Raw genomic sequence first — 12,195 nt, forward strand, 5'->3', positions numbered from 1 at the left:
CCACAGGTGGACTCCAAGTTGTAGAAACATCTCAAGGATCATCAATGGAAACAGGATGCACCTGAGCTCAATTTCAAGTCTCATAGAAAAGGGTCTGAATACTTATGCAAATAAGGTATTTCTATTTGTTATTTTGTATTCATTTGCAAACATTTCTAAAAACCTGTTTTTGCATTGTCATTATGGGGTATTGTGTGTAGATTGCTGAGGATTTTTTTTAAATCCATTTTAGAATAAGGCTGTAACTTAACAAAATGTTAAAGTTAAGGGGTCTGAATACTTTCCGTATGCACTGTATGTACTGTACGTGTGCAATGTATCGCCAATATAAGCCAGGAATAACAGTTAGACAGAGAAATGTTTTTCTGGTTATGCACTGTCTATCTCTGAGTCAGCCACATACATTTAGTTTTTTACCTTCGATATGTCACAATCCCCTTTGGACACAGTCACCGGTTCCTAACAGCTGTCTTTGAATAGATGTGCTTGGCCTAAAATATGAGAGGATTCAGTTCCTGAATTGCTAACTTCTCCTTTTTATTTGGTTCAGAGTGGCAAAAGAAGAGAGGAACGCGGGTGAGACTACGAGGAGAGTGTCCTGAGTCTGTGAAGGTGTTTCAGGTGTTCCGCTGTTTCGTTGGTAACAATGGATCACGTCAATGCAACCACAGATTACTATGTGAGTAACGGTCTTGTTATGCCACATACTGATGAATGTAGTTCTTTATGACTACAAGAGCTATAGATGCTGCAAGAAATAATTGGGAGTAGCAGACAAAAAAAATTGTCAAATAAGAAATTATATTTTACAACATGGTTAGTCAAGAAATTAACAGAATAAAAAAATAAATCACAATGAAAAACAATCTGTACATGAATACTTTAATTTTAAAACAATGATTAGAGAGTCTGAGGCCATTTAAAATATTGTTCAAAATCATAGAAGCTACAAGCGTAGGATCTTAATTTGATCATGCTTTTGTTGCTGAGAATTTTCCTGTACCACAGGAAATGCAGATAAGCTTTTGAATTTACATAAATTCACTGAACTTACACTAACAAACGGTTATATTAACATTACTTTTCATGTAGACTTCTTTTGTCCAGCTAATAGCCTAACCACCGATCAAGCAACATTATGGACTAAATGTTCATATCCGATCTCTTCAGGACTATTTTGCTGTGACCATATAGGTCAAATTAAGATCTGTAACAGGTACACACATCTGGATGAATTTAGCACTGCATCATCTTGAGATTACTTAGAGATACCTTCCCTGTGGCTCAGTTGGGAGAGCATGGTGTGTGCAACGCCAGGGTTGTGGGTTCAATTCCCACGGGGGGCCAGTACCAAATAAAAAATGCATGAAATGAAATGTATGCACTCACTACTGTAAGTCGCTCTGGATAAGAGCATCTGCTAAATGACTTAAATGTAATACAAATGCATTCTGTGCTATGAGGCGAATCTAGGGCCTGTATCCATAAAGTGTCTCAGAGTAGCAGTGCTGATCTAGGATCAGTCTTACCTTTTAGATCATAATGAAAAAGATTATATGGGCAGGGGGGAATGCTTTATGCATAAGGACCCAGAACATTGTTGTAGTTAGCAAATTTTCCTTCCTCTCACTCTCTTTTCCTCTTCTATGTCTCCAGATCTATGAAGACATCTACAACAGCTCTTCTTCTGAAACAGGCAGTAGCCAATCCAGTGTGCCCTGCTATAAGGATGGCATCATGGACTTCACCCAGAGCTACTCCCCTGTGGTCTACAGCCTGGTGTTTGTGCTGGCGCTGGTGGGTAACATCCTGGTGCTGTGTGTGCTGATGCGCTACCGCACCTCTCAGACAGGCGGGGCCTGCTCCTTCTCCCTCACCGACACCTTCCTGCTCCACCTGGCCGTGTCCGACCTCCTGCTGGCCCTCACGCTGCCCCTGTTCGCCGTCCAGTGGGCCCGCCAGTGGGTGTTCGGCGTGGCCGCCTGCAAGATTTCCGGAGCCCTGTTCTCTCTGAACCGCTACAGCGGCATCCTGTTCCTGGCCTGCATCAGCTTCGACCGCTACCTGGCCATTGTCCACGCCGTCAGCACCAGCTGGAAACGCAACACCTGCCATGCCCAGATTGCCTGCGCCCTGATCTGGACAGTGTGCTTGGGCCTGAGTGGGGTGGACATCGCCTTTAGACAGGTGGTGGAAGTGGGGCGCTCGGGGGATCATCAGGGCCTGCTGGTGTGCCAGGCGGTGTTCACCCACAGCTCAGTGCAGTGGCAGGTGGGGATGCCGCTAGTCAACTTGGTGCTGGGTTTTGGGCTGCCCCTGCTGGTCATGCTCTACTGCTACATCCGTATCTTCCGCTCCCTTTGCAACGCCTCGCGCCGCCAGAAGAGGAAGTCCCTTCACCTCATCGTCTCCCTGGTGTCCATGTTTGTGCTCTGCTGGGCGCCCTACAACTCCTTCCAATTGGCCGAAAGCCTGAAGAAGCTGGGAGTGATTAGTGGAGGCTGCCAGTTTGGCCGCACGGTGGACATCGGGATCCTGGTGTCTGAGAGCATGGGGCTGTCACACTGTGCCCTAAACCCGCTGCTGTACGGCTTTGTGGGGGTGAAATTTAGGAGTGAGCTGACCAGAATGTGTAAGGGGCTGCTGGGACAGAGGTTCTATCCAGGGATGAAGGGATGGGGAGGACAGAGGAGAACACGGAGGCCCACTGGGTCCTTCAGCTCAGCAGAGAGCGAGAACACCTCCCACTTCTCTGTCATGGCTTGAGCAAGCCAAGTGCACAGATAGGGGTCTACCTGTGCCCGAGCACCTTTTTGTTGTTGTTCTGAACCCACAAGTCATCATAAAGTCGTCAAGTTCACCACCCCCCGCACCCCATCCCATTGGTCTGCCCTGTACAGAGCTTGCGTGTGCCCGGTATCCAAACATGCATGGCTTGAGATGCAGTCACCAGTCGAGTCTGTGTAGCAAGCTACCTAGTTTAAATATCAACAGTACTGCCACAGCAGCATAACATTTGATCTACATCATCAATATTTGGTTTGGCCTACATAGCCTTTGCGCAGCAGAGAGGCAGAAGACATAGAGAGGAGCAGCTGCATTCATGCTCTACGACCCTCTGACCCAACTCCATCACTTCATCAGTCGGGTGTTGCACATGTGTGTCAGGGCAGCAGCAACACAGGTAGTCTAGACTTTAGCTAACCACACAAGCCACCAGCCAGCCAACCATATACTGTAGCATGAGTTAGAAGAGTATGAATATTATTGTATATAATGAAGTTATTATTTAAGAGCATTGAAGAGAAATCTCAAAAAATGCTAGTTAACTATCAGGTTTACATCAATCATCAACACAATGATCAGCTGATAGCCTATCCTCTTTATCCGATGTCAATCATGTGTTTAGGAGGCACTGTAACTAGCGTGCTTACAATTTTTGATGAGTGATTGTGTTGTTGCAGAAATATATATATTTTTTTATCCCTACAAAGGCAGGTAAATGTTATACATTTAGAGATATCATTTTTTTTAAGGTGGTTGTCACTAGTTACCACAGCCACAAAGTCAAAATTGTCTCTAATGTAAAAATTCATGAAAACAAATATTCGCTTTTGTCTTAATTTAAGGTTAGGGTTAGGCATAAGGTTAGCAGTGTGGTTAGGGGTAAGGTTAGGTTTAAAATCAGACTTGAAGAGAAATTGTAGAAATAGGCGGGGTCTAGCCATAATTATGACTGTGGCTCTGGTAACTAGTGACGATCGTGAAAGGTCTGTGCGTCACGGCCCCGGTGAGAGCCTGGAGAGAGGGAGGGAGAGAGAGTGACAGAAAAAGAGAGAGGAAGAGAGAATACAAGACAAAAGGGGGACAGGAAATCATGAACAAGTGGGTGCTGAAAAGAGGGAACACAAATTGTTGATTGTGAAAATGACAAAATGGGGAAGAAATACAGATGTGCACATTGTGTCAAAGTGAGGAAAAAATGTATGTTAGTTTGTTGTGATTCGTTCCTCTGGTGCTTCCTGATAGTGGCCCTGGTCCTACTGTAATAGCTCAAAATTATGGTGCTTTTAAAGACAACACATTCTCAGGGAGGGCATTTTTCATATAGTAGCCTATTTTCTCTATCTTGTAATTTTTGTTCATGAGATTCTACTGTCCATCCAATCGCATAGCCTTCCAAGTTAAAACCCCATCTGCCTCTAGTAGTGTGACCATGTTAACCCCATCTGCCTCTAGTGTGAGCAGCAAAGACTGCATAATATGAAGTTGAGCAGTGACGAGTTTCTCAAGCTGTTTGGTTTCCTGATAAATTGATGACTATAATTTCAAGGAACTGGATAATCTCTTGCAAAATATATATTTTTTAAATGTATGAAACCCACTTTCTCAAAAGGGCCAAGTCATCACTATATGTGTTACTCATATGTTGCCTTGTGTTTTTGAAGGCAGCAAATACTTATACATTTCAAATCCTCGCAGCAATTGTTTTTTCTTTGGTTGATTGCTTCATTTTGTCACTTGTTGAAGAGGGGAAACAAAGATGTTAAATCATGACAGACTCATGCAGCTTTACCTATTGCAAATGTCCACGTGTCCTTTGGTACCAGACTGTTATTCAACATTTTGTAATTTACTTCTTTAGATGAGATTGTTATACATCAGTCAGCACAACAGATATGTACATGGGATTGTATACATGTATTTCTATGTTGTAGAAATTTGAGGAAGTAGAATAAAACACTTTTGATATATCAATAAATGATGTGCAAATATCTTGTTACGTCTCTAGATATTTTTGTCAATACAACATTTCAAGGTTAATTTATCTGCATTAATGTAGCCAGTATCAGGAAACATTCAAGAAGCACTTACAAAAAAAGGCCAAGCTTGCCATCTGGTAGACAATGTATAAAAAATGTGTTTTATTCCTTTCCTTATTCTCTTAATCTGTAGGTGTAACGGCCGTCGTATGAATTGGACCAAGGCGCAGTGGGTTGAGTGCTCAATTTCATGTTTATTTTAAATAACCACAAACACTTCACAAAAACAAGCAAACGGACAACATAACAGTTTTCAGGCTAACCCTAGCAGTGCAAAACAACCTCCCACAATACCCAAAACAAACATACTCCTAATTATAGGACCTTCAATCAGAGGCAACGATAATCAGCTGTCTCTAATTGAAGGCCCCAATCCCAATTACTAAACAGAAATAAACACCCTAGAAACAGACATAGAACTAAACCAAAAACCCCGGAAACATAAATCAAACGCCCCTCTACATAAACACACACTCAAAACCATATAAAACAAATACCCCCTGCCACGTCCTGACCAAACTCTAATTACAAATAACCCCTTTACTGGTCAGGACGTGACAGTAGGATACTTTATCTCTACTTTGAAACAACCTGGCAGGTGAAAACAAATTCCCAGGCTATTTAACCTGGTCTCAGAGCATTTAGATGTATTCTGTATGTAAATCAGAGACACTCCATTTAGTATGTTATGTTTGGTATGGGTACCAGTGGAGGCTCCTCAGAGGAGGAAGGGGGGGAGCATCCTCCGCAGTGAATTTCATACAAATAAAACATTTCAAAAATTGTCCTTTTTAGATAAAACTATACTAAATATATTCACGTCACCAAATAATTTATTAAAACACACTTTTGCAATGAAGGTCTACAGTATCCTCAACAGCACTCTGTAGGGTAGCACCATCGTGTAGCCGGAGGACAGCGAGCTTCCGTCTTCCATAGACTTACACAGTAATCATGACAACTAATGGAGGACGTCCTCCAACCTATCAGAGCTCTTGCTGCATGAATGAGAAGCCCCTAACTGCAGTGTGCAGTTCGGGGCCGGGCTCAATGTGGGCGGAGTCAAACACATTTAACCTGAAACCTTCCTGTCTCCATCAAGGTCACCCAAGTTGAGGTAAACGTCGGTCGACGGTATCAACGTCAACGAAAGCGAACCTTAATCGAACCTAACCAACATGGATAAAATTATAAACCATGGAAGTAAGTGAGACTGTCATTATACATAATGTACTTTGTAATATTCATGTATACCAGTGCAGGGGTATATTTTTATATGACCAACTACCACACTGATATTAGCATAGCGTTAATTAGCACCCATTTGCACGTGAGCTAGCTAATTGCTCACAATGAGGGAATCTTGTTTGGACAAATTTGCCTACATGAGCAGTAAGCCTAGGTTAACGAGTACGCCATCGTGCATACATTTATTTTGTCCCCCCCACACCAAACGCGATCATGACTTGCAGGTTAAAATATCAAAACAAACTCTGAACCAATTTCATTAATTTGGGGACAGGTTTAGGCCTTCCCTGTAGCTCAGTTGGTAGAGCATGGTGTTTGCAGCACCAGGGTTGTGGGTTTGATTCCCACAGGGGGCCAGCACAGAAATAATAAAAAATATGAAATTGTATGAAATGTATGTATTCACTACTGTAAGTCGCTCTGGATAAGAGTGTCTACTAAAATGTAATGTAAAAGCTTTAAACATTTATGGCAATTTAGCTAGCTAGCTTGCACTTGCTAGCTAATTTGTCCTATTTAGCTAGCTTTCTGTTGCTAACTAATTTGTCCTGGTATATAAACATTGAGTTGTTATTTTACCTGAAATGCACAAGGTCCTCTACTCCGACAATTAATCCACACATAAAACGGTCAACCGAATCGTTTCTAGTCATCTCTCGTCCTTCTAGGCTTTTTCTTCTCTTGACTTTATATTGCGATTGGCAACTTTCATAAATTAGGTGCATTACCGCCACTGACCTCGTTCGTCTTTCAGTCACACGTGGGTATAACCAATGAGGAGATGGCACGTGGGTACCTGCTTCTATAAACCAATAAGGAGATGGGAGAGGCAGGACTTGCAGCGCGATCTGCTTCACAAATAGAACTGATTTCTATTTTAGCCCTTGGCAACGCAGACGCTCGTTGGCGCGCGCAAACAGTGTGGGTGCAATAATTGAATAATATAGATTTCGAAATGTATTTTGCAACGCGAGCGGTGTAGTCAGCCTGTAAGTTACACATAGCGAGTCTACACAGTCTACACATAGTTTATACAATAATGAAATCACCTGGTCCCAACATACATAGCAAGTCAAGAAAAGTCATTGTAACTTGTCCACACTGCAAACTGAAGTTAAATAAGAAAAACTTCTAAACACATTTACGAAGAAAGCATACACATTGCTTTGAAACAGTGTCCAAGGAAAGATTTTTGGCATGTGAGTGCACTGATGTGAGAAATGGTGTGTTTGCAGTCGAAATACATTTTCTGGTCCAGCAACACCCATACATGTTGTGAAAAATACTTGGGCTACTTCAGTTCCAACTGTGTTCATAACTGTTATGCATTTTTGACATGCATTTTTCAGGATATTTTTGTTGTTATTCTGTCTCTCACTGTTCAAATAAACCTACCATTAAAATTATAGACTGATCCTTTCTTTATCAGTGGGCAAACGTACAAAATCAGCAGGGGATCAAATACTTTTTTCCCCCACTGTACCTTTTACTTAAGTGTGGCTTCCATCTGGTCACTCTACCATAAAGGCCTGATTGGTGGAGTGCTGCAGAGATGGTTGTCCTTCTGGAAGGTTCTCCCATCTCCACAGAGGAACTCTGGAGCTCTGTCAGAGTGACCATCGTGTTCTGACCAAGGCCCTTCTCCCCCAATTGCTCAGTTTGGCCAGATCGGCCAGCTCTAGGAAGAGTCTTGGTGGAAGAAGTTTGGTAGAGCCCACTGTGTTCCTGGGGACCTTCAATGCTGCAGAAATGTTTTGGTACCCTTCCCCAGATCTGTGCCTCGATACAATCCTGTCTTTTGCTCTGACATGCACTGTCAACTGTGGGACCTTATATAGATAGGTGTGTGCCTTTCCAAATCATGTCAAATCAATTGAATTTACCACAGGTGGACTCCAAGTTGTAGAAACATCTCAAGGATCATCAATGGAAACAGGATGCACCTGAGCTCAATTTCAAGTCTCATAGAAAAGGGTCTGAATACTTATGCAAATAAGGTATTTCTATTTGTTATTTTGTATTCATTTGCAAACATTTCTAAAAACCTGTTTTTGCATTGTCATTATGGGGTATTGTGTGTAGATTGCTGAGGATTTTTTTAAAATCCATTTTAGAATAAGGCTGTAACTTAACAAAATGTTAAAGTTAAGGGGTCTGAATACTTTCCGTATGCACTGTATGTACTGTACGTGTGCAATGTATCGCCAATATAAGCCAGGAATAACAGTTAGACAGAGAAATGTTTTTCTGGTTATGCACTGTCTATCTCTGAGTCAGCCACATACATTTAGTTTTTTACCTTCGATATGTCACAATCCCCTTTGGACACAGTCACCGGTTCCTAACAGCTGTCTTTGAATAGATGTGCTTGGCCTAAAATATGAGAGGATTCAGTTCCTGAATTGCTAACTTCTCCTTTTTATTTGGTTCAGAGTGGCAAAAGAAGAGAGGAACGCGGGTGAGACTACGAGGAGAGTGTCCTGAGTCTGTGAAGGTGTTTCAGGTGTTCCGCTGTTTCGTTGGTAACAATGGATCACGTCAATGCAACCACAGATTACTATGTGAGTAACGGTCTTGTTATGCCACATACTGATGAATGTAGTTCTTTATGACTACAAGAGCTATAGATGCTGCAAGAAATAATTGGGAGTAGCAGACAAAAAAAATTGTCAAATAAGAAATTATATTTTACAACATGGTTAGTCAAGAAATTAACAGAATAAAAAAATAAATCACAATGAAAAACAATCTGTACATGAATACTTTAATTTTAAAACAATGATTAGAGAGTCTGAGGCCATTTAAAATATTGTTCAAAATCATAGAAGCTACAAGCGTAGGATCTTAATTTGATCATGCTTTTGTTGCTGAGAATTTTCCTGTACCACAGGAAATGCAGATAAGCTTTTGAATTTACATAAATTCACTGAACTTACACTAACAAACGGTTATATTAACATTACTTTTCATGTAGACTTCTTTTGTCCAGCTAATAGCCTAACCACCGATCAAGCAACATTATGGACTAAATGTTCATATCCGATCTCTTCAGGACTATTTTGCTGTGACCATATAGGTCAAATTAAGATCTGTAACAGGTACACACATCTGGATGAATTTAGCACTGCATCATCTTGAGATTACTTAGAGATACCTTCCCTGTGGCTCAGTTGGGAGAGCATGGTGTGTGCAACGCCAGGGTTGTGGGTTCAATTCCCACGGGGGGCCAGTACCAAATAAAAAATGCATGAAATGAAATGTATGCACTCACTACTGTAAGTCGCTCTGGATAAGAGCATCTGCTAAATGACTTAAATGTAATACAAATGCATTCTGTCCTATGAGGCGAATCTAGGGCCTGTATCCATAAAGTGTCTCAGAGTAGCAGTGCTGATCTAGGATCAGTCTTACCTTTTAGATCATAATGAAAAAGATTATATGGGCAGGGGGGAATGCTTTATGCATAAGGACCCAGAACATTGTTGTAGTTAGCAAATTTTCCTTCCTCTCACTCTCTTTTCCTCTTCTATGTCTCCAGATCTATGAAGACATCTACAACAGCTCTTCTTCTGAAACAGGCAGTAGCCAATCCAGTGTGCCCTGCTATAAGGATGGCATCATGGACTTCACCCAGAGCTACTCCCCTGTGGTCTACAGCCTGGTGTTTGTGCTGGCGCTGGTGGGTAACATCCTGGTGCTGTGTGTGCTGATGCGCTACCGCACCTCTCAGACAGGCGGGGCCTGCTCCTTCTCCCTCACCGACACCTTCCTGCTCCACCTGGCCGTGTCCGACCTCCTGCTGGCCCTCACGCTGCCCCTGTTCGCCGTCCAGTGGGCCCGCCAGTGGGTGTTCGGCGTGGCCGCCTGCAAGATTTCCGGAGCCCTGTTCTCTCTGAACCGCTACAGCGGCATCCTGTTCCTGGCCTGCATCAGCTTCGACCGCTACCTGGCCATTGTCCACGCCGTCAGCACCAGCTGGAAACGCAACACCTGCCATGCCCAGATTGCCTGCGCCCTGATCTGGACAGTGTGCTTGGGCCTGAGTGGGGTGGACATCGCCTTTAGACAGGTGGTGGAAGTGGGGCGCTCGGGGGATCATCAGGGCCTGCTGGTGTGCCAGGCGGTGTTCACCCACAGCTCAGTGCAGTGGCAGGTGGGGATGCCGCTAGTCAACTTGGTGCTGGGTTTTGGGCTGCCCCTGCTGGTCATGCTCTACTGCTACATCCGTATCTTCCGCTCCCTTTGCAACGCCTCGCGCCGCCAGAAGAGGAAGTCCCTTCACCTCATCGTCTCCCTGGTGTCCATGTTTGTGCTCTGCTGGGCGCCCTACAACTCCTTCCAATTGGCCGAAAGCCTGAAGAAGCTGGGAGTGATTAGTGGAGGCTGCCAGTTTGGCCGCACGGTGGACATCGGGATCCTGGTGTCTGAGAGCATGGGGCTGTCACACTGTGCCCTAAACCCGCTGCTGTACGGCTTTGTGGGGGTGAAATTTAGGAGTGAGCTGACCAGAATGTGTAAGGGGCTGCTGGGACAGAGGTTCTATCCAGGGATGAAGGGATGGGGAGGACAGAGGAGAACACGGAGGCCCACTGGGTCCTTCAGCTCAGCAGAGAGCGAGAACACCTCCCACTTCTCTGTCATGGCTTGAGCAAGCCAAGTGCACAGATAGGGGTCTACCTGTGCCCGAGCACCTTTTTGTTGTTGTTCTGAACCCACAAGTCATCATAAAGTCGTCAAGTTCACCACCCCCCGCACCCCATCCCATTGGTCTGCCCTGTACAGAGCTTGCGTGTGCCCGGTATCCAAACATGCATGGCTTGAGATGCAGTCACCAGTCGAGTCTGTGTAGCAAGCTACCTAGTTTAAATATCAACAGTACTGCCACAGCAGCATAACATTTGATCTACATCATCAATATTTGGTTTGGCCTACATAGCCTTTGCGCAGCAGAGAGGCAGAAGACATAGAGAGGAGCAGCTGCATTCATGCTCTACGACCCTCTGACCCAACTCCATCACTTCATCAGTCGGGTGTTGCACATGTGTGTCAGGGCAGCAGCAACACAGGTAGTCTAGACTTTAGCTAACCACACAAGCCACCAGCCAGCCAACCATATACTGTAGCATGAGTTAGAAGAGTATGAATATTATTGTATATAATGAAGTTATTATTTAAGAGCATTGAAGAGAAATCTCAAAAAATGCTAGTTAACTATCAGGTTTACATCAATCATCAACACAATGATCAGCTGATAGCCTATCCTCTTTATCTGATGTCAATCATGTGTTTAGGAGGCACTGTAACTAGCGTGCTTACAATTTTTGATGAGTGATTGTGTTGTTGCAGAAATATATATATTTTTTTATCCCTACAAAGGCAGGTAAATGTTATACATTTAGAGATATCATTTTTTTTAAGGTGGTTGTCACTAGTTACCACAGCCACAAAGTCAAAATTGTCTCTAATGTAAAAATTCATGAAAACAAATATTCGCTTTTGTCTTAATTTAAGGTTAGGGTTAGGCATAAGGTTAGCAGTGTGGTTAGGGGTAAGGTTAGGTTTAAAATCAGACTTGAAGAGAAATTGTAGAAATAGGCGGGGTCTAGCCATAATTATGACTGTGGCTCTGGTAACTAGTGACGATCGTGAAAGGTCTGTGCGTCACGGCCCCGGTGAGAGCCTGGAGAGAGGGAGGGAGAGAGAGTGACAGAAAAAGAGAGAGGAAGAGAGAATACAAGACAAAAGGGGGACAGGAAATCATGAACAAGTGGGTGCTGAAAAGAGGGAACACAAATTGTTGATTGTGAAAATGACAAAATGGGGAAGAAATACAGATGTGCACATTGTGTCAAAGTGAGGAAAAAATGTATGTTAGTTTGTTGTGATTCGTTCCTCTGGTGCTTCCTGATAGTGGCCCTGGTCCTACTGTAATAGCTCAAAATTATGGTGCTTTTAAAGACAACACATTCTCAGGGAGGGCATTTTTCATATAGTAGCCTATTTTCTCTATCTTGTAATTTTTGTTCATGAGATTCTACTGTCCATCCAATCGCATAGCCTTCCAAGTTAAAACCCCATCTGCCTCTAGTAGTGTGACCATGTTAACCCCATCTGCCTCTAGTGT

General features: G+C 43.3%; 2 protein-coding genes across 2 annotated transcripts; both read left to right on the forward strand.

The window, feature by feature from the left end:
* Nucleotides 1-544: 544 nt before the first annotated feature.
* LOC145860373 (C-X-C chemokine receptor type 3-2) lies at nt 545-2,914 on the forward strand. The gene is made up of 2 exons (XM_082961145.1): nt 545-679; nt 1,657-2,914. Exons 1-2 carry the CDS (start codon nt 647-649, stop codon nt 2,764-2,766), a joined length of 1,143 nt encoding a protein of 380 aa, XP_082817271.1. The 5' UTR covers nt 545-646; the 3' UTR covers nt 2,767-2,914.
* Nucleotides 2,915-8,497: 5,583 nt separating this feature from the next.
* On the forward strand, nt 8,498-10,867 carry LOC106578794 (C-X-C chemokine receptor type 3-2). Its single transcript, XM_014157958.3, has 2 exons — nt 8,498-8,632; nt 9,610-10,867. Exons 1-2 carry the CDS (start codon nt 8,600-8,602, stop codon nt 10,717-10,719), a joined length of 1,143 nt encoding a protein of 380 aa, XP_014013433.1. The 5' UTR covers nt 8,498-8,599; the 3' UTR covers nt 10,720-10,867.
* Nucleotides 10,868-12,195: the final 1,328 nt, after the last annotated feature.

This window comes from Salmo salar, chromosome 02, assembly GCF_965601325.2.
Source record: "Salmo salar chromosome 02, fSalSal1, whole genome shotgun sequence".
Taxonomy (NCBI): domain Eukaryota; kingdom Metazoa; phylum Chordata; class Actinopteri; order Salmoniformes; family Salmonidae; genus Salmo; species Salmo salar.